General features: G+C 43.5%; 1 protein-coding gene across 2 annotated transcripts; it reads right to left on the bottom strand.

Annotated features, from left to right (window-relative positions):
- Nucleotides 1-3,410: 3,410 nt before the first annotated feature.
- KIF20A (kinesin family member 20A) lies at nt 3,411-22,328 on the bottom strand. Of its 2 annotated transcripts, XM_083182165.1 has the most exons (20): nt 22,190-22,328; nt 18,415-18,599; nt 17,667-17,756; nt 17,252-17,371; nt 16,763-16,901; nt 16,503-16,684; nt 16,216-16,363; nt 15,930-16,130; nt 15,739-15,850; nt 10,700-10,768; nt 10,436-10,579; nt 10,169-10,334; nt 9,013-9,177; nt 8,776-8,915; nt 8,492-8,594; nt 7,816-8,023; nt 7,646-7,737; nt 6,612-6,671; nt 5,941-6,078; nt 3,411-4,050 (listed from the first exon to the last, which is right to left on the bottom strand). In XM_083182165.1, the coding sequence occupies exons 2-20, from the start codon at nt 18,571-18,573 to the stop codon at nt 3,739-3,741; spliced, it is 2,748 nt and encodes a 915-aa protein (XP_083038291.1). In that variant the 5' UTR covers nt 18,574-18,599; nt 22,190-22,328; the 3' UTR covers nt 3,411-3,738. The 2 variants fall into 2 exon arrangements, with proteins under 2 accessions (XP_083038291.1, XP_083038292.1); XM_083182166.1 differs by lacking the exon at nt 6,612-6,671.
- Nucleotides 22,329-23,661: the final 1,333 nt, after the last annotated feature.

The following is a 23,661-nucleotide window of genomic DNA, read 5'->3' as shown; positions in this document are numbered from 1 at the left end:
TGGATGTGAGGCACGGCCTAGGGGCGGCTAAATTAGGGTTACCAGGCCCACACTGGTAGTCTGGCAGGCTGCAGCCGTTTGTCCGCCCCGGTGGCGGACCTGACTGAGCGTGTCACAGAGACAATGCTGTGAAACGGACATGCAGGGGCGCTGTGTATGCGCAGCCACCTGGAGCTGGCTGGGGATGGGTGCACTGTGCCTGTGTGTGGTACGCTACATAACCTAAACTGCAGGCACAGCCCTAGAGGACAAAGAGTCAGTCTGATTTGCAAAAAGGCTTAGTGCGGCATACATAGATGTGCAACACATGGACTACATCCATGGAAGTCTGTTCTGGAGAAGCATCCAGCCCTCAAAAGGCATGGACCACAATCTCCTGGTTGACATGAAATCTAAACAGTGCCTTGGAGAGGTGAGAAGGAACTGTTTGAAGAACTACCCCATCAGAATAGAAGATGCCAGATGAAATGGTAAGCACCTGCTGAAGGTGTGCACTGAGCATGATTGAGATTACTCTGAGTTCAAGCCTCTGGTCCTTAACAGAGGTCTCAAAAGACACCCCGTCAAAGCCAGATGCTGCAAGTCCGGGTGTAGATATGGTCCTTGAGAGCAGGTCTGGATGTAGAGGTAGACGGATCGGTGGGGCCACTGATAGAGCCTGCAGATTCAAGAACCAGATCCCTCTGGGCCAATTCGGAACCAACAGGATCAATGTGCCGTCCTCCACTTTCAACTTGCGGATCACTCTCAGGGGGAAGGTGTACATCAGAGCAAATTTCCATGGGGCTGATAGGTCATCCACCATGCAAGTCACGAGGCCTAGACCTGTATAGGGTGACCTTGTGGTTGTGGCACGATGCTATCAAGTCCAGCTCAGGTCTGTTCTAGCATCTGCAACACCTCCAGATGGAGAGTCTATTCGCCGGCATCCAGAGTCTGACTGCTGAGCACTCCCGGAATAAAGATCACAGAGAGCAGGGACCATCTTCTCCGCCCATTGGAAAATGTGGTCTGTCTCCTTTATGGCAGCCTGACTGCGAGTGGTTGATATAAGCCACCGTCGTCGCATTGTCCGACTGGACCTGTAAGGTGTGACCTCCCAGCCAAGGTTCCGCCAGGCAAAGTGCTCGGAACACTGCCCTCAGTGCGAGGATATTGTTTGAAAGTTGGGTTTCCTGAATGTTCCATAGACCCTGGAATAATCTGTAGCAAGTTACTGCCCCCCCACCCACGGAGGCTGGCTGTGAGGTTCTGGTCTAGAAGCCACCCAAACAGGTAGAGATGAACAGCTGGTGATAAGGTTGTCAGCTGTGACCAAATGCTGATGTAGGATCTTGACCATTTGGTGAGGATTTCTTGTTGTAGAGGACAGGACTGGGCATATTCCGCCATGTCGAATGCTGATACCATCGAGCCCGGGACCCTCATGCTGGCATGAATGGACAACTGAGGGAGAGGAGACGTCAGACATAGGACTGCAGTGTCCTGCGATGCTCCTCTGGTAGGTAAATCCTTTGATGTACCGTATCTAACTGGGCTCCCAGATTGATCATATACTGTGCGGGGATCATGGATGACTTAGGCCAATTGATGATTTAGCCGTGACATTCTCATTACCACTGTGGTCAGATGGTCCCTGAGAATTTCTGCAGATTGTGCAAGAATTAACAGATATGGAAGTATGCAGACACCCTGGTTGCGAAGACTGCTATCCATCACCTTTGTAAACATCTAAAGGGCAGTAGACTGGCCAAAGGGCAGAGCCCGAAACTATAAATTACAGTCCTGTAGAGCAAATAACAGAAAGAGTTGATGTTCTGGTCTGATGGGAATATGCAGGTTTGCATCCTGGATGTCCAAAGACGCCATGTAGTCTCCTGGTTGTAAGACTGTGGATCTCAAGGTCTCCATTCGGAACTTTGTGACATGAACAAACTTGTTGAGTCATTTTAAGTTAAGAATGGGACGGTATGATCTGTTGGGCATCCGGACTACAAAGAGACTGGCGTACAATCCTAAGCCTCATTGAACCGGAGAGACCGGTGCTATAATGCCGGCTCGTAGAAGCTTCTGGATGGATTGCTCCAGAGCCCTGAACTTTCCTTTGGAGAACTTGTGGAAAAGAATGTGATTGGTGGACAATGCTGAAAGGTTAGGCAGTAAGCCTCGTGAGACAACATCCGGAAGCTATGCATCTTGTGGATTCCAGGCAGATGTCTAAAAACCCCAAAAGCAAGCGCTGGACTCCTGTAAGGGACTTCACTTCCCTGGCGGGATTTCCATCCCTAAACCCTTCCCTGGCGGGATTTCCATCCCTAAACCCTTCAAGATGGCGGGCGCCATCGCGGGGGGTCCGTCCCCCAAGATCCCCTTCTGCAAGGAGCCGGTTAAGACACCCCCGGGGCCCAGGAAAGCCTCTTACCCAGAGAGACAAAGCGCTGTGCAGAGGGAATAAAAAGGTGTCCCTCTGCACACAGAGCTGACAGGACGCGCTTCTGTCAGCCTCTGCTGCGCTCTCAGTGTGTATGCGCTTCAGTTAGAAGCAACACACTGGCAAACCTGCTCTAAGCTAGTGCATTAATAAAAACCTAACTATCTGAAAAAAAATCTAAAGAAAAAAACGCAGCTGCGAAGAATAGCACCCACTCCTGTGGGCACCTAAAACTAACTGAAGCATTATGGGATGCAGTAGGGAGGAGCCTGCTCCCAAATAATTTAGAAGCATAGGTGGCTGGCTCCTGGCGGACCCTCCTGCATCCCATCGTGAGCTGTGTCACCGGACTGGACGAAAGAGAAATTAAGGCAGGGTCCTAAGAGGAGGGTGCAGCGCCTGCACATTGTAGCAGCTTGCGCATAAGCCACCCTGGACATATTCCTGGGAGGGATAAGCCAGTACTCTACATTCCCTACAAGACAGCAGTGTTACTGGATTTACCCTTAGTAGAAATAACCAGGCTATATACACTGAACACAGTTAAACACACAGGCAGCTTAAAAAAGGTAAAGGTAACACAGTATAATGCTGAAGGGCAGTTTTAGTGCTAATGTAGTACACAGCAAGCATACAATGCAATGAAAAATGGCCCTAAGCTCCTTAAGCAGCTATGGCTGACTAGAGAATAAACTCTTGGAGGAGAGGTACAGGGAGGACTGGCCCAGACTCTCTGGCAGTGAAGGAGTGGATCACTGGGTGGCTGCTGTAAAGCTCAGTGTCCCTCCACACGTCCTGCGGGCAGGAAAGATCATTGGGAGGAATAGGAGTTGGATATGCCGCCTACTGTCCCCGGGGGAAGTGGCTATGTGGGAAGAGTAGTATGAGACAACAACATAATTTTCAAACACATTCCATTTGCCCTCTCCCAAGCACTAGTAGTAAGGCTGTAAAATGAGCATTACGTAAATGCAAGATATAGCACTGTACAAAGTGATTTATTTGCAGCAGCTGAAACCATGTATGATAAATATTGCACATATGAAAGAAAAGAGGAACCATTTCAACTTGTAATAAAAACGAAATTATACAAAAATTTCCCTTTCCACAATATAAAGTATAAACTGGTCAAAAAGATGGCATCAACATTTGTATTGAATGTTATTAAAAAAAAAAAGCACTAAAATGAAAAACTGCATGCATGCTCACACCAGTTTTTTTTTCCATTATATATAAAGGAGGATGAAGACATAAAAACTGTCAGAACACTGCTCTTAAAAGTCCAAGCATTCCAAAGCAGCCACAATTCAATATTTGGTACCAAACGCAATTGTCTTTAGTACAGGAGATCGGCGTGCCCGCAGAACACGGCTATAAGGGCTGTTCTCCATTAGTGCTTTTTGCCCAGGAGTTCTGGACAGGAGGTTGCGAAGAAAAGGCCTCTTCTCAGAGGGTTGGTTTGGCTGTATATTCTCATTATTGTAAATATGTTTAAAGCCAGAAGGTGTTCCTTGTAGTCTTCGCACAGTGTGATACTGCTCTGCAATACAAACCGCTTTCTTCCTCAAGTCCATCTTCACCAGGGTCATGTTGTTTTGCAGCTCAGCCAAAGTTTTTTCCTATGGAAAAGAAAAACAATGAATAAATAGACCATGATTATCTATCTCTATCTATACCCCTGATGAAAACAGACACTGCTGCTCACTTGAAACAGCTGTCGGGACAGCTGCTGCTACCGATTTCTAACTTTATGGAATAAAAGGATTTCTTCATACTCCAGTGCCGGTTCTGACCCCTTCCATGCCGTGGGGGTAAGTGTACTATATCTACACACAAATGCACATGGCTTTTGAAATAAAAGGAGCCATTGTCCAATTTTATCTTCGAAACCTTTATTTGCTCTTTATATTAAAAATCATAAAATTATATCCCCAATAAGAAATTATTAAATGATTTGTATTTTGATATTTAGGCCCTACATTTTGGATGTTTAAAATGTTTTATTACATTTCAGCAAATAGTTGACCTATTCAGCTACAGTATGTCAATTTAGACTTATTTTTGCACGCAATGTCTTACCAGTGAACCCCAGCAATGGACTACCAGATACATCCAGGTGTCAACCATTAGCCTTTTCTATTATTTATCTCAGGGTTTCCCAAACTCAGGGGTAGATTTATTAAGCACGGTGAAGTGATAAAGTGTCTGGTTTTTATCACCGGCCAATCAGCTCCTACCTGTCATTGTTCAAACCAAGCCTATAACTTCACAGGTAGGAGCTGATTGGATTTTATCACCGGCCAATCAGCTCCTACCTGTGAAGTTATAGGCTTGGTTTGAACAATGACAGGTAGGAGCTGATTGGCCGGTGATAAAATCCAGACACTTTATCACTTCACCGTGCTTAATAAATCTGGCCCTCCCAGTCCTCAAGGCACTCTAATGCTGCTAGGTATACACTATGCAATGTTTTTGAAATCAGCTAAACATATGAATCAGGGTTGCCTATTTGACTTTCTCCTTCAGGGAGAAAATGCTCTGTTCCTGGACTTTCCTGGTAAAGTATGATTGCCATCACCTGTGGTGAAACACCTTTCTTATCTATTACCTAGCTCCCCACAGGTGACGGCAATCATACATTACTAGGAAAGTCCAGGAGCAGAGCATTTTCTCCCTGAAGAAGCGGTCAGGTAGGCAACCATGCGGTAGAGGCATACAGAACATATAGGTCTGAACTATGTTGCTCACAATCCTCACATCTGCCCTGCAACACAGGGAATGCAGATATATAACTGTACATCTGGCTGTCTGTACAAGGGCCCCCATTTGCCAGCCCAGGAAGCTTCTATAATGACGTTACTACCCAGTCCTGTTGAGGGGCATATTGTAAAGTGTATATGCACAATATTGGTATCAATTCTATTCTCCTCAGTGAATAGCGCAGGGAGAGCTCCTGGCACTATCAAATCATTGCCCTGCTAAGTTGGAGAATGCCGCCGGTACTCACTGGTGTTAAGTCGCAAGTACCGTCATTTTCTGCTAAAAGTGCCCCGTGGCAATTAATGTGCCACGTTAGGCACAAGACAGCAACGCAGTCCTAATATTGCTGTATTTCTGCTCGCATCCCAGGAGAGCAGAAATCCACTAGTATGCGGCGTGCTGATTAGAATAGCGCCAGGAGCTCTCGATGCAGAGAATAGAATTGACTCCATAGTTTATGCATAGCATTTACAAAATAGTTAGATTGCTTGGCACATGGCACAACAGTGTTTAGGGATTTGCATGCTTGTGCACAGAGCGTAGAAAAGAAAAGCAATCTGACCGAGTGACTAATTAAGCCACCTGTGAGTGTCAATAGGACAGAGTTTATGTTCCAACACACAAGAGGATTTAAAAAGAAATTGGCAAATCCTGTAACGAAGTCTGGGGCACACAGATAATCTCCTCTATGCCGAAATCCTTAACCCCAGATTAAATGCAGAATGTGACAAAAATAAATAAAACGGAACCTGTTTAGTCAAGATGTCATCACAGGCAGCCAAGGTTTGTTTTAGTTTCTCAGCTCCAGTCGTATGGCAGCACAATCTATCCACCTGCTGCAGAGAGTCGCCAAACTTCTGCATTGCTGAGCGCAACAATCTGATGTTCTGTGGGGGCAAAAAAAAAAAAAAGCATGAAGTAAAATGAACATTTATTCTAACTATCATTATTCACCACTAGAACACACCACACTGAAATCTACCTCATGATTAATCACCCATTAAGAAAGGAGGTAAGCCGGTTTATGTGCAAGGAAGCATTGATGCTACATCAGATTCTGGGGAGCATGCAGTCTGTTTAATGTTACAATCTGTCATGTAGTATTTCTATTCTACATTACTGATCAAAGTCATTCTCTCGAATAGGTGTCAAACATTACATATACAATAGATACACACATGCTACATGTACTGTAGAGTGCAAGATGTTTAATAGTTTTAATCATTATAGAGTACCATAATTATAGACTGTATTTAACCCATATAGCTATACTTTAGAAATGAACAAAGAAAACAAAAAAGGGGGCCTTTAAACACAGGTGAAACCAGAACAGAAAAGGACTGCAGAGCAATGGAATCACAGCTGCTCCCCAGAATGCTGTGGTGGAGGAGGGGTGAAGACAGACAATTAAGATGGTTACCCAAAGAGCTCTTGTGTGCTGATAATCTGTGCACGTGTGATGAGAGCCCAGAACATACCGCTGGAAAACAGGAAACATTTACACACATACACAAATAAGGATTTGTTTCAACCCCTACACTGACCATGAATACTGCAAATCTAATTAGCATTTTATGAACATTTATCATCTGGACTTATTTTTGGAGCAGACCAGCTCCATGTAGAATCTGGATGTTACATGCATGCAGAAGCGAGAGTACAGGCTCTCCTACGAGAATGACCCTCAGCAGACTGCCATGCAAAGAGACCAAAAGGAGGTAAACAATGGATATGTAATGATATTCTCTCTATACAACAGAGACTACATATGGCAAAACAAACAAGGGATATCTCCTCTGCACTGTATATATGAAAAATTAATTTGAGTTTCACCAAGCAAAGCCAATTAAGAACACATACAAGTAAACTGTACACCCGCAATCATTTTGCCTGACTATGCAATAGAAGCAGAAATCTGTATGGAGATTTCTGTTATTTGGTTCCAAGTATTATAATACTGCCTATAAATAATCTCTATATGGTTATAAACCGCTGACACCAATTTATGGATGTGGAATGGGCACATACAGAGAGGCTAAGCAAATAATGCAGTTATTTGAACTGTTAAAATCAATGAGCTGTAGGATAAAACCATATGGAATGATTGGCATTTCATATTAAATCCCAGTAAAGGTATGAGAGGGGTCAGAGACCTGTAGCTCACATGGAAACATCCCCAACCCATTACCAGTCATTTTACATAATGTTCCCATTAAGATGGCTAAATACTGCTCAAGGCAAAGTCTGAGGATCCAAAGTAGTAAATGTTTATAAATGAAACATTATTATTATTTACGACTTAAGGAAGAATACACCAGGAGTAGTGGAGGAGTTGGCAAAAGAAGCACTAAAATATTCAATAATCAGCAAACGCTTTTAAAAAATAAAAATCATTCATTTTACACTACAGTCCCACCATCAGTAGGCACATTTACAAGAAAATGTAACGCTTACCTTTTGTCCCTCTTGAATCTTCCGATCTACATCAGCTGTGCACATTTTGGAAGACGCTGGTGGCTCTTGTATTTGCTTCAGACTTTCTATTTCTGCAGTAGACCGATAAATAAATGTAGAACTACAAAGCTACAATAACGACTGTATACAATAAGTTACTCCGTCCTTACCTTCATTCTTTGAACACAGATCCGCTTTAAGTGCTACATTTTCTTGTTTCAGTCTATTTAAATCCAACACATCAGGTGTGGCTAACCGCTTGGATCTACGAAGAGGAGCATTGTCCTGTTTGCATTTACTGGTGTCTAATGAATTAGATGTTAGATTTTTTGCCTCCTCTAGAGCAGCTTGTAGTTCCTCAATTTGCTCATCTTTTTCCTAGATAGAAAATAATAGGGTGAGAATACTGAGATCATATATACAAAACCCCCATGCAAATAATGTAGTCCCTATGCATCGCTATAACACTTCCTGTTTCCCCTCATTAAAGAGCTGAAGCTGGAAGAGACCCTGACCTCCTCCAGCGAAGCCCACGCCTGCAGACAGCACATCAGCCCAGAATGATGCGCTGTGTCTGCCTACCTGTCCTGGTCTTCTGGGCATGTGCAAGATCTCCTGTGCAGCCCAGAGCTGGCAGCAGGGACAGTGCTGTCCCTGCTGTGGGGATAGGGCATCGCCCCCATGTATCGGTTGAAGCTGACAGCTGCAGAAGGCATAACGGTCAGCACTGCTGACGTTCATACATTTGCCCTGCTATATTTTAAAACCAGCTTTGAGAAAAAAAAAAAAAAAAAAAAAAAAAAAAACACAATAAAATAAATAATGGCCCATTCCTCGTCAACTCACCTCCAGCTCACGCTTGTAATAATTTGTAAGAGATTCTTTCAGATTTTCTAGTCTACTCTCATGCCTCTCTTCCAGCAGCTCTCGCTCATCTTCCATCATCTCACTATTCAAGAAAATGTTAAAACAATCATGAAAATATGGAGAATTCACTGACAAGAATTGGCATAAAAGCTGGAAAAGAGAGCAAGAGAAAATGATTACTTTATAATAAATAGGCTTTAATCTACAGCACTATAGACGGTATGTGGAAAAAAAAAATTATATTTATACATCTATAATCTCACCTGCATTGAGCCTTCTGTTGTTGCATCACCTCCATCATCTCATTGCAGACTTCCTTCCGGATTGATGCCTCCATTGTCAGTTTTTCCTGACGTTCCTTAACCAGAAGTTGTTTCAGGTTCTCTACAACTTGCAGCAATTCCTAGGAGAAAACCAGCCAAAAAGGGCACATCAGTGGAGTACATATTTATAGAGTGCTGTAAAGTCTAGAACAAGTAGGATCAAAGATCTTCACCAACCTCTTTATTAAACATGGTGATATCAGTCTCACTGTCGCTTTCCTCATCAGAGCCTTCATTAGCATCCTCTTCATCAGTGTAGCTACGATTGGCCAATATACTGCTCTCCTTGATGAGAGACTGAATAGTTGGAAGATTCAGTTTCACCGGCTGCACTTGAACCAGCTGTAAAAAATAAAAAGATCACATCAGGAATTCTGGCCACTGGCCTGAAGGCCAAAACTATCAAAACATTCCCAAATAATCGGACCATTACAAATCCACCTTTAGAGAGTTGCCCCCGACTTATCCTGACCCCCCGATCCTCCCCCCCCCCCGTATGGTCAATAAGCACTGTCCATGGTAGGAAGAGAGTTCCCCTATACCCCTTTTCACATCTGTTTTTTTTTTTTGTTTCTTGTTTGTTTCTTTAGTTGACGCTGCTTTTTCGTTCTAAAGGTTTTGTTTTTATCTTTTTATTTTTCTCTCTTACGTACACATTAAGTTTTCAGCCTATGGGGGAGATTCAATCGCCGTCGAGCATTTCCCGTGGGGGAGATGCTCGACGGGCCCTATTCAATGCTGTCTTCCCCGACAGCATTGAACAGGGTTTCCTGTCAGAACGAGCCCGACATCTCTAGCTGTCGGGCTCGTTCTGCCGAGAACAGCCGGGAAGTGACGAGCTGCCGGCTGCAGCTCGTCACTTCCCGGACGCAACTCGCGGCCACGCCCCCTTCTCGCCGCTCGGCGGCCGGGACATTGAATCCCGACTGCCGAGCTCCAGGCGAGCTCACCGAGAACGGGACAGGGGCACGGCTGTCGCGCTAGCTCGACAGCCGTGCCCCTGACATTGAATACCCCCCCCCCCCCCTATGAGTCTGGAAATTGAACCACTCCTTGAACTATGCTTGTGATCATTTTGATTCTCTTTTGGCAATATTTTACACTGTTCAGATTAACCTTGTGATGTGAATTTCCGGTAAGTACTACTGATTCACTTAATGTAACAATGTTACATAGCTCAGTCTATATCACAAATATGATGGGATCTCTGTTTTTCCTGTATTTTTTAAATCTTTTCAATAAATAAATAAAACTTATTTGCAAAAAAAAAAAAAAAAAAAAAAAAAAAAAAACACACAACACCACCATTCCCAAATGCTTAAAGGATCTATACCTGGCTAGCAATTGCAGAGAATTTCATGGCATGAAGTGTCTCATCGTATGTAGACGCACACTGGTTTATATTCACAATCATGCATGATTTTCCACGACCAGTGAAAAAGGTTTGAAATACACGTGTTAGTTTACTGTCCCTGAAAGGAACCATATTCTGTCGCAGCCTACAAAAAGAAAAGCAATGTGTGAAAAATATTTCCTCCATTAAACCAAGACGTTCAAGCATGTAAAATTTTGTAGGGGAAAAAATAAAATGCCCACTTACTTGTTTTGTTGGTTTTGTCTAAGCGCAGCAATGCAGCGGCCCAGAGTATGAAGAGATGTATTGATATTGGTCGCCTCTTTCAGGCGATCCCCAATTTTTTGGTCTTTGCATCTTTCAGAGCCAGCCAAATCACAGAAAGTCAGTCTTTAGTGGAAGAGAATAAATAAAAACTTTAAAAAAAACACTATCTATAGATCTTTTTGTATGCTGCTAGTTAGTCCGGGGAGCAGCGATATAAACGTTACATAAAAACCATGTACTTACTCGCTAATCTTTGGGGATAAGTCATTTTTGCCCTGCAAGTGAAGGATCCGAATAGAGAAGATGCTATGACTAGGAAAGAGCGGGAAAAAAAAAATATATATAAAAGTTAAAAAAATTCCCCCAAACACTATTGGAACGTAATTGCATTTACAAAAGTCAAGATGGATTGCTAAAATCGAAGGCAAACTTTCCACATTCAATAGAAGTAAAACTTCAAACTGGAATAAAATGCTTAAAAACTAGTTGTTGTTATACTGCAGATCAGAACTATTACCCATACAGCATACACTAAGGGAGAATGGTGCAATGTACTTGCAGAGCAAATGTTAAAAACCTTTTTGTCCTGCAAAATCTGTTTTTCTGAATTCATGGTTGGTAATACAAATAGCCTCAGACACACAACACCGTGGCACTTAAGGATTTCACAGGCAAAAGACATCATAAAAGTAGTCCAGTTACTGGTGGGGATACTCTGGAGCTGGCACTGAGGACCGATCGCCAAAAAGGCAGAGGCAAAAGGTGTTGAAGTGATAAAGTCAGAGTGGAACACTCACTAAAAGAAAGTTTGAATCACCTGTGATCAGGAAACACGGAATTTGTGTAATATCTGGGTGCCCGATTTTGTGATTGTATTCAGATGCGATTTTCGGCAAAATCGCATCCAATGCAATGGACACGAGTTTCCATAGGATTCAATTTTGACATGGTCCTGTTTTTTTCCCCACTATCCAAGTGGGCATAGAGTTGATTTTATATAGCGTGGAGAGCGAGCGCAGCGAGCCCGAATCGTGGCGATGCGGATTACTTAAAATGTATTCCGCGGGGCTCGCCACGCTTGCTTCGGGCTTGGTGGCACGCTGCGACCGCCACGCTATATAAAATCAACTCTATGCCCAAATGAACAGGACCATTTTAACATTGAATCCTATGGAAAAATTGCGTTGATCGCATGCGATTTTCCGACCAGATCTTAAAACCAGGCGCCCAGTTATTACACAAGTACCGGAAACACATCATTGGAATAGCACAGAAGCACAAGATACCTCTACCTTGAGGAAAGACAGACAAAAAGATCCAATTACCAACTGTAAGAATGCTAAAATTCTGGAGACACGGTATATGAGCAAATCCAGAAGAATGCAGGAAAGCTTCTTGGCAGAGAACATAGTCTGGATAACCATGCCTGAAAACTCACTAGCTATTAAGGCCGACTCTCAAAAGCCACCACGTTAAAGCTGAATGAAGTGCAGATACAGGCCTTGTTGTCGTACACCATAGAGGCGGGAACATGGAACCACAATGGACAGACCATGGAGGTCTGCATAACAAGCTCGCCTTGGCCAGCCTGGAATGACAGTCACCCCCCTAGTTTCAACCTGAAAAGAACCTGCCAAAGAAGAGCAGGACAAAGACTTATAGTATACCAGACAACCATATCAGGGAACTGCCAAAGCATCTACTAGAAACACACCTGGATTGTGGCTGGAAGCAAACAAATTAATCTGTGGCTTACCACAGCAACAAGCTAACATTTGCAAAACGTCAGGCTGGACGTCCTGTCCGCTAAGGAAGTCCACTTCCCAAATCTGGATCCTTGGGAAGTAGACCGCGTATGGAGCAGGAAGGGACCTATCTGCACCCCCCCCCCCCCCCCCCCCATCTCTGATCCCTGCTGCCCCGCTCACAGCCGCTTCCCCATATGTTATGTACCAATAATGGCCAGTAACGCATTGCATCCCGGAGCGACCACCAGTCTGACATGGCAGTAGCTCATTGTAGCCTATGGGCTACTTACTCTGTACTGGTGATGGGGCAGCGCTAACCGCACATGCACAGACCCTGCACAGCACCTAATACAGCAGATCACAGACTGCTCCTTTTCGGACAGGATCATGCATATTACAATGAGCCCCTATGTGTTCTACCTCCTCCATGGCAGCTCAGCACCCTGATGATTGCTTTATGTGACTAGACACATTGTGGGAAATTTACTAAAGGAAATTTGTAAAAAACAGGTGTATTTGTATCCAGAAATACACTTATTTACTATCCCGAAAATACGGCTATTCGTATTGATAGCACATCAATACGAATAGGCGTATTTTTCGGGATAGTAAATGTAAAAAATAAGTGTATTTCTGGATACAAATACACCTATTTTTTTTTTTATTTTTTACAAATTTCCTTTAGTAAATTTCCCCCATTGTCTCACTGGACCTTTACTGATCTATGAGGGTACTCACTTGATAAAACCCACAAAAGGCCGTGCAAAGTTCCATAATGTTTACAGAGCTTTGCCTCTCAGTCGGACCAACGGCCCTGAAAGGAGTGCCTGCCTGTGATAGTCCCCCAGCCATTAAGGCTGGCATCCATGATTAGAATGACACTCCTGGATGAAGAAAGGGCAACTTATCTAGATAAGCCACCACGAGATAGGCTGACTTCCCTGGACAGAGCAATCAACTTGAATTTGAGATGTAGAGGTGGAAAACCAAGTCAAAGCATTGCCTGAGTGAATGTCTGTGTCCCTGGTGGTCTAGGAAGGACTTTGATTTATGTAATGCTGCCAGGACCACTGTTGCCAGACACCATTGGCAGTGATGGGGGATATCGCTGCCAATGGTGTCTGGCACTTCTCTGGAAATACCCTGCCTGTCAGACACCCAAGGCTCACAAGATGGTCAATAGTGCCAGGAAACAAGTGTAGTTTCCACAGGACCCAGAAACCAACATGATTGGAAGCTTTAAGGCTTGCACTCTTATCCACTTATGTAATCCATCACGTTATCTAATCCCAAAATATGTTAACCGTTCAAACTAAATGTTGCAACATGTATATTTTGTAGGGCAGGAGTTCTCAAACTCGGTCCTCAGGACCCTGCACAGTTGTTTTCCAGGTCACCCGGCAGGTGCATTCATTACGCATGGACACATTTTAAAAGATTCACAGGTGGAGCTAATTTAACTCGTAAGGAGACCTGCAAAACATGCACTGTGTTGGTCCTGAGGAAGTTTGATAACCATGTATATTTTGTAGGGAAATGTAATTTAAAACTGTATGTCAAAATCCACTTCTTAACCTAAGTGAACTCCAACTGAACTGCCAGGGGACATTTGGATGGTAAAATAAATGTTTTTGTACTCAAGCCAGCAGGAGGGACTGTGTAACTGGTATGATCTTCTTGTTAATCCCCAGGGGCGACTAATACCCCTTTTACACCAAGGAATAACCCAGGTTGGACCCAGGTCAGCCTTGGTGTAAAAGGGGCCAACCCAGGTCTCCTACCCAGGTCCTGACCAGGGTTGAACACTGGTTGGACCTGGGTCGTGGGCGGTGTAAATGGTCCCAACCCAGGTTAGGACATCCGGGTAGTGCTGAAAGGATACCAGAAGTGCTGGACGCCTTTCCACAGTGCGCAGCAGTGGCAAAAGACAGCAGCCAGGAAGGATACAGGCAGTGCACACAAATCATAATTGGATGCAGGATCATTTATATTATTTTTTTTGGGGGGGGGGGGGGGGCCACATGGGAGATGCTGCACTGTTATACCGCTATGTGGGCTTGAGCACTGAATAAAACATTTTTGAAAAATATTTTACTAAAATAAACAAACCAACATTTTTCAATGATAACTAGCATGTCTTTTCATTTTTATTTTAAAATCATTGACGGAAGTTGGATGGCAGTTTGTCAGTCCTAAAATGGACATATTTAATGTCATCCATAGGGGAAAGCAGTGCTGACCCAGGTTCAGTGTAAACGGCGCAGACCTGGGTCCCGGTGCTGTGGAAACTGGGTATGAAGCTGGGTCCAACCCTAGAAACTCCCGTGTTCAAAGACCAGGGTCCGACCAGGGATTTTGGTGTAAAAGGGGTATTAGGAAGTTCATAAGCATTGCTCAAGAGAGCATTTGGTCAGGCAACCCATTTCCTGACTTAATTAAATGATATAAAATAAATGGCCATAGTTAATGATATTTGTATTGTTAACAATGCACTCTCCCGCAGTTCGTTAGTGACCCCCTTTGTCGTCTGTACATGCAGCTCAATCCCGACTATATCGTCAAAGACCGTAACCGCCTCATAAGCGCTGAAGCGAACATTAAAATCCATCACTAGTTTTTATCGTGTGTGACCTTAGACCTACGGCCATGAAAGTCACAGGCTACTGATTTCTTTAGTGTATACTCTGTCAACAGAACTGAAGAGCCACTGTAGGAGCTGTTATTTCCTAGAATTCCCTTCATGGTGGCAAAACACAATATAGTTTAAGGGTAATATAAGTTGCAAAAAAAAAAAACATTGTCACAACCGCCCAACTTTGAAGAAGTTCTGAGTGCAAGTGCGTCATGCTGGAAATACTATATCCTTACCTAGGCCATTGATATGAGCCAATTACCATTCCAGTCACTGGTCTTGAATGTATTTTAATATAGTTTTATGTATTGTATGATTAGGAGTTTATAATAAATTTTATTTTCTTCATGTATTGTAATTCAGACAAATCATTGTGTATAACATTTCTAGACTCTACCTAGTGCCAGAGGTCATCACCCCAGGTTTGCAAGTCTTTTCCTGGAGGCTGGGAATACCTTGATTGGTGTTCTGACCTGGGCTAGCTCTGGTGGTTTATGTGCACTTACTGAGCCACAGAGGTGCTTTAAGAGAGGAAGCCATGTGCAGCCTCCTCTGATTGGAACACCTCTTCTCTCCAGGCAGCAGCGCTGCACAGTAGAGTCTGAGCACTAGCGGGCTCAGACTATACTGCACATTCACAACCATTTTTTTTTTCTGTGATTCTAGCAGTGCTGCTGCCCTTATCACAGGACCCAGGAGGGGTAAGTATTAAACAATGGGTGCAGTGTGAGCACCCCAGGGATCCTGGGGGCCAAGAGCACCGCACACAATGCACCCATTATAAATATGCTGAGCCCCCCCACCTCACCACACAAGTACATAAAATTGTTCTTTCCACACTTGTGAATTTTTGTAAATAAGTATAAATAGCTGCATTAAACATTAACCACATTTTCTCTCACCTTCTGCTGGAATTCTGGTTTAAGTGGGTGCTAGCAAAGCTCTGATTTTTCCTTCCCGCTTTCAGCGCCTTCCATGCTTCATCAGCACTATGAACATTAATCCAGTTCAGATCTGTTGACAAATGATATATTGTTTACCAGTCAGGATCCAAAGCAGAACATTTCTGACTTCATGCCTTAAGTTGCCTTACCTTTTACATAAGGATTTCCATTTCTGTCCTCACACAACCTCAATGTGGTTCTTTTGCGGTTTGGGCCAGATGGCACGGGCTCCAGTAAGTCATATACAAACTCATTATAAATTTCAAAATAAGACACCCAAATGGAGAGCTGCATATCAACCGGTTCTTGGATTGAAACAGCATCTTGTTCACCCCAGCGTGAGCAGGTGTCTGACGTGTGGAAAAGAAACACAGTAAAGGGTCTTACTATTTCAGACATGAATTACATTATGAACAGTAAGAAATTGTGAAATACCTTCTAAATGAAGGCTGGTCTGATTGGTCTGGCTGGTCTGGCTTGTACAAGAGAGTCCACCAATACCACTGTCAAAACTGATACTTGTGCCCGCGCGAAGCTGTGACTCATTGCCACCACTTCTTTTCAAGGGTGTCAGAAGTTCTTCCTGCAGACATAACCGCAAAACAATTTAAGGAAACTATTTTATCTAAAGTGGATGCAGCATCTATTAATGGAAAAATAATCCCAAACTGACATGTTCAGTAATTTACCATTATACAAAGGGTATCCAGGCATCCACTAACCTCACGCAAATTAGTAAGCACGGAGATCTTCTTTATCTCTTCCTGACGCACTTGCTTACTGTCCAGCCAGATTACTTCATTAGAAAGGGGTTTCAGGTCGGAACTTTTGTACAGACGCTCTTCAGCACTGTTGAAGATGAGGGCTATGGAGCGAGGAAGAATGCCACCATCCTTGCTAGTCCCTGAAGAGGAATTAGTTGCTCGTTAACGCAGACTGAACATATTACTAAATGCAAAACCTCTATAAAAGAAAAACATACCTTGTATTGTGTACGTCTTTCCTGAGTTGGTGACACCATATGTATAAACAAGCCAGTTTTGCCCATTTAGTACATCCTTCACCACTTGCCTCACAGTGCCATAAAAAAACTGCTTCTGGCCAACCTCAGCGCCAAAAATCTGAAATAAGAAAAACATGGTAGTGTGAAAGCTTGCAGGGCTGTGTATCATTAGGCCGACCACTTCTGTTGACAGGCAGAAGGTCGACATGAGGTTTTTTTTTGGTATAATTTTTTTAAATGTCTGTTGACATATAGACACCATATTGGTGTACCCTGTCTCTTCGAACAGCTCGCCATGTTTTGGGCATGGTCTTTCGCTGCACTTGGCACACTATTATATTTAGAAAAAAAAAAAAAAAAAAAAACACAGGTCAACCTGCCTGTCAACCTTTTCCATGTCGTCCTAACGTCCACATGTCAGCATGCAGAGAAATAGGTTTCGTGTTCACCACACATGCCATTTATTACCTGCGAGAATGAGAATTTGTGCACACTTTGTCCAAGGCCACGTTCTATGCTTTTCATAGCAAAAGAGTCTTTAGGAGCTTGCAGAATCAGAGTCTCCTGATTCTCCACCACAACACAACTCTGCAAAGAGGAACGCATATGGAGTTACACAATGGGAGATATTTAATTAGCCGCAGAAACACAGCACTCTGTCACCAGTCTATGGCAGCTATCAGCCAAAAAAAAAAAAAAAAAAGCTTTTCTCCCGCTCAAATACAGTGAAAGCAATTTTGAGAAAAAAAACCTAAGGATAATCATCACAGGGATATTTGCACAGATAATCGAATACCGGGATAAAACCCATTTTTGTGGCTCGCTGAATAACCCCCAGTTGATATATTGGCACTCACTAAATAAACATTTAGCTTTCTCTTACCTGGTTTTCCTTTTTTTCAAGCTCATCCTCTACAAAAGGTCTGATCCTGACATATACCATAACTTTGTCATTGCCTTCATCAAGTAATGGCTAAAAAGAAATTATGCATTATCAGTCAAAAAGCACAAAATGTGTTTGATGCTATATCCCACTCCTCCGTTCCCTACCTTTCCTTCTGTCAATATTATAAGACACGGAAAATCCATTAAACACTTGTTGCCTTCTTTTATCTTTACTAAGGTATCCTTTCCATGAATATTAAAAAAACAGCTCTAGCTGAGTACAACCCTAGATTGCTTGAAAATATTTAAAAGACCAACCAGTATTTTTAATAAACGCTTTATTTCAACTGTTGGCGAGTGAGCTTCTGACACTGAGCTCATAGCACCAACCACAGCCATTAAACTGCAAACTACACTAGTAGCGAGTACACTACTTCCAGATCATGGGATGCTCACACTTGTGAACACTATAATAATCATAGCTGAGCAAAGTGGTACTTCTAGAAAAAAAAAAAAACATACAATACATAACTAGGCATCTATTTACTGCTCAGTTTTGTGTAGGCAGCAAGTACTAATTAGTTTTGAAAATCCAGAAATTATTATAAAGTGTCAGAGGAAACTAAATACCATTAGGGGCAACATTTACCACACAATCCTGCCAGTTACAAGTTGGCAAAATAAAATACAAAGGAATAAGTATATAATGTTTTAAGGACATGGGATGAGAGAACATCTGTACATACCAGAGTAGGCTGTCCTAATCCTGGCGAGATGACCGAGAAATCATTGAGAAGATCTTTGCGGATTCCTGTCCCACAATCATGAGATGTGGATTCAAAAACAGGTGACTCTTCATCTTCAGAAAGCACACGAAGGTCAGGGGAAATTACACTGAAAGCCATTTTTGAGAGCTACGTTTTATTATTTCCTAAAGAAAAAAAATGGTGTCAGTGGTTGAAGAATAAAATATGGGCACAAAAACAGCTCGTGTTTTCAACAAGTTAAGACCTCAGCAACCACAAAAACACTGTGCATGCGTCACATTGAAGCTCTGCTTATTACTTTGCATGTAGACTTAGGGAATAGGCTAGGACAGAGGTTCTCTAACAGAGGGGTAGATTTATTAAGCTCAGTGAAGTGATAAAGTGTCTGGTTTATCACCAGCCAATCATCTCCTACCTGTCATTTTTCAAACCAAGCCTGTAACTTCAGTTAGGTACTGATTGGCCGGTGAGAAAAACCAGACACCTTGGGGCAGATGTATTAAGCTTTAACAAGAGACAAATCCAAGGGTGATAAGGAGAGATAAATGCCCAGCCAATCACCTGCCAACTGCCATTTTACAGGCTGTGTTTGAAAAAAGTCAGTAAGGAGCTGATTGGCTGGACGTTTATCTCTCCTTATCACACTTGAATTTATCTCTTGTTAAGGCTTAATACATCTGCCCCAATATCACTTCACGGAGCTTAATAAGGCACCTGGGGTGCTATGAGGCTCTTGTAGGGTTGCCAAGGTTTGGTGGCTTCCAATTGAAAAACAGGTGAACAATCCGAAGCACAACTGTACACCAGACAAAAAAACCTAAAGCTGGGCTCACAATGGAGCAACAAGTATTCATTCAGACACTGGAATGAATCTGTCAGCGCGGCTTGCTGGTACAGACAGGAATGTCATTGAAGGACGGAACGTTCACTGATTTTTCCCTTATTAGGATGGATGGTGTTGCTAGTGATTTAGTCAGGCACATCAAATGTGACATCAGTAAACACTTAGCGATATACTGGTCTGATCCACCTGACAAGACGACATATCATTCACCATGTACCCAGCGTCAGGATGACAGGTTAGCACAGTTAATGTTTTTCCAAATTTATCAATCAGAAACTTTTGGCGCAGTGAAGATAAAAAAAATGCGTATACTGTTGGGCGCATGATTCAAGAAAGTTTGGGAACCAACGGCTAGGACAAGGGTCCTCAAACTATTTTGCTATGGGACCCCATCAGACAATAAAAATAATTACAGGACCCCAGCAAGTTACTTCAGAATGTCATCACATCACATGTGTAGTCAGCAGACAGCATTGTGGAGGCACAGATTTTTCGGACTTCTGATAGTGCATACAAACGGTGTGATATGCACTAATTTTGCTTATAGAAGCAAAAATTGAATGGGCAACAAATTGTTTTTCTACATTTGATGCACATTTGATCCCAATGCGCACTCCCGTGTAGTGTAAATCAAATAGAATAATAGTCTTGTCTAGTCAAATCGAATGCATTTTGGGTACCACCAATCGAAAAGGATCGAATTGCAAGCAAAATGGCACCATGTGTACCCGTTATCAGATTAGAAAAGTCAGACTGTCAGTAACATGGAGTCGCGACCCCATAATAAAAAGGTTGGGACCCACAGTTTGAGAATTAAGATATTATTTGAATTTCTGCTGTATCGCTAGAAAATGCACTCAGGCATTAGGAGACCTTGCTCCTAAAGATTGCAGCAGCACTTGTATGTGCAGTCTGTCTGGAATGTGACAAAAATAGAATTACCGGAAAGCATCCATATGTGGAATCAAAGGTCTGCCAATTTAAAACAAGTGCTGCCACCTACAGTTGTCAAACTAGTTGCCTGAGCTTGTAGTGTAGATTAAATATTTACTATTTAAGGGGAAATATTGAGGTTTGAAACTTTTGAGAAAAAAAAAAGGTGCCCATACACTAGGGCGATGTACATACAAGTTGGTTACTTTTTAAACGATTGATGCAATAAATCGCATAAAGAGCATCCAAATTGCATGTATTTGACATCAGGGCCTATGCATCGCATTGGAGTCAGAGGATCGCACAGGCTGCAGGATAGATATGTTGCATCGCAGCCAGGCTTGGCTCGCATGATACATTGTATGTAGGGTGGCCAATCCCGGGATCGGGAGGATACCGGGATTTGGCCCCCAAAACGCAGAGATTCCAATCCCGGGATTAGACTGCGCATGCGCAGTCTAATGCCGGGAAGGGTCTGAGCACACGCTCAGACGCTGCCCGGCAGAGCAGCACTGCGCAGCGTGATGAGTTCAGAGGTCACGCTGCGCAGGCAGAGATCACGCCAGGATAGTGTCTAGTTCACATGCAGTTTTGTTAATTTTCCCACCATGCACTGGGTCCACGTATACCTGGAGGGGGAATTTAAATCTGTGGCGAGCGAAGCGAGCCACCGTGCCCAAAGCGGGCAAGCCCGCGAGTGTACAATGCTGCAAAAATAAAACAAAATAACCGACACCTACATGAATTACAGATAAATAAAACAAACATTGTGAGGGCATCTAACAACTTCTGCCCTCACTGTACGTCACATCCTGTAACCAATACTGCATGTGAACTAGTCTCTACCATCACGCCAGCCCACAGCAAGCAACTCCGCAGTCCCGCTCCCCGCCTTCCCCCGGCAGTATGAAGCCGCACTCCTGCCCGCCCACCTATCCAGCAAGCATATGAAGCTGCACTCCTGCCTGCCCACCTATCCAGCAAGCATATGAAGCCGCACTCCTGCCTGCCCACCTATCCAGCAAGCATATGAAGCCGCACTCCTGCCTGCCCACCTATCCAGCAAGCAAGTCAGCAACCTGGCTCCTGGCAGTATGAAGCTGCCCACCCGGCTCCCACCCACCCAGCTGCAAATGTAAATAAATGTGGGGCGGCCAGGGCGTTTTTTTATTAGGAAAGCCAATCGGCATTTAAGCATTTTTTCAATCCCAGGATTGGAAAAAATGCCCCGGGATTGGCTTCCCTAACTGTACGTGAAAAGGACCACGTACGGTATATTTTATGCAGTCCTGCCACCCAAGAGCCTAATATAAGGACACCATTAGTTTAGAGAAAATAACAAGCTTAAACTGTGTACACACTGGGGCGATTTCAGCACATATCGCTGGGAATATGATGAACAGGAGACACTGAGCAATATATCTCCCCCGTGTGTACACAGCTTTACATTTGCAGTGCTACATCTTTATGACAAATTAATAACATTGAGCAACATTTATGCTCAATATTTGCACACTAACGAGAGATCTTCCGTTTTCAGTCCCAATGGTTTATATTAATGAAAACATTTAGAAGAGAATGAGTAAAGCGTCAGATTACATTTAACCCATGATGTTCTGTACTTTACAGTATATTAAACATGAAGTATTGTACGATACACTCACTGATATACTGCTCACTGCATGTGTGTGGAATCACTGCAGACTACCATGGATTAGTGACTGTGGAGCTCATCCACAAACAGGGCAAACAACACACAATTGTGTCAGAACATTACACAAGATGATCTTTGTTGGTGGCCTGTATACGGAAGCACCCTTCCTATTCAGTGCCAGAGTGAGAGCACGGTTCTGGGCATGCACAGGCTGGACATGCGTTGAACCTCCTGGCGCCCGAACGCGTCTCCTTACAAAACACAAGAACGCTATTAGGGTCACGTCACGTGCCGCTTGCCACCCAGCCGGTGGCCGCACTCACCTCTGCCCGACAGGACTGCGAGCAGCAGCGGCAACTTCCTCACTTCTCTGCCCGTCACGCCACGACTGTTAGTATTAGTAACTGCACGGTTCAAACTTAGCGCTGATAAACCTGACCACTCACAATGCTCTATGCCGCTCCGCCAATCAGAAAGCTAGTCGCTCTAAACTACCCAATGAGACGCTGCATAGTCAAATATACTTCTTAGAAGAAGTACAGTTTTTTTCAATCTAACAACCAGCCAGGCAGAGGCACTGTGACAGTACAATAGAATCGAATACAATGATTAGGGACTCGACTCACTGTACTTCATTCAGGCCAGGGCAGCAGAGGTATGAAGCATGGGAGAAGTGAGCCAGAGGAGTAGTGGCCTAACGCAACCAATCAGCACTGAAGCAATAGCTTAATAATTTGAATAATATAAAATTATACAGAGCAGCTTCTTGGTTGCCATGGGCAACTTCTCCCCTCACTCAGGGATGGTCATCGATGCCTTTGCCATCAATGGTTGCTATTGATGGCAAAAGTGCAACTAGCCATCATTGGTGTATAAGTATGCAATGGATGACCATTGATTTGCTAAAATCTGGACAATTTGCACACACTATAATATGATGTGAAGAACAAAAAGCACAATTTGCATTGAAAGAAAAAAAAACACCCAATTTTACATTAGCCCTAAAATTAGAGTGTCATATATATTATATTACTAAAGGAAGTAAGTGTTGTGAATATATTCTATATACTACTAAAAGAAAAATAAGTAAGTTGTGAATAAATATTAATTGGACATGCATGATATGGAAACATCTATTCTAAGCACTTGATGCAGCGGACAAGTTTTGTCAAATAGGAACCTGTATGCTTTTTGATAAGATTTTTAAGTAATGGCTTTTATTTTCATTCAAGATATCACTGCAATACACAACTGGTCAAGGGTACATCTTAAGGCCCCCATACACTACGTAATTTGGGCCCGATTTCACCCGATTCTGGAGTATTGGGCAGAGAAATTGGGTGAAATTGCCCAAATTGCGTAAGGGTGTGACATCCGATCTGATCCGTTGCGCGGTCCCGTGCGCATCGGATCAGATTGTGATGTCGGACGGTCTGCACATAAGATTAATCTTATGTGCAGCCGGCAGGGAGCAGGTCCGGGGGAGCGGGGACCAGAGAGCAGGGTCCAGTCCGTGGGAGCTGCGCTAGTGGTACGCATCTTCCAACCTTTTCATACCCCCACTATCCATGTTGATTTTATATAGTGTGGGGAGCGGCCGCGTATTACTTCACATGTATTCTGCGTCCGCTCGCCATGCTTCGGGCTCGGTGGCTCGCTGCGCTCGCCACACTATATAAAATCAACTCCATGCCGACGTGGGTAGTGGGGGTATGAAAAGGTTGGAGGACGCGTACCGCCGCCCCTCGCCACGCTTCAGGTTGGCGTTGATACTGGGATGGCGTTAACACTGGGG

This window comes from Crinia signifera, chromosome 4 (assembly GCF_055691185.1).
Source record: "Crinia signifera chromosome 4, ASM5569118v1, whole genome shotgun sequence".
Classification (NCBI taxonomy): Eukaryota; Metazoa; Chordata; class Amphibia; order Anura; family Myobatrachidae; genus Crinia; species Crinia signifera.
Note: the sequence above shows the minus strand (reverse complement) of the source record. Positions and strands in the feature narration are given on the sequence as shown.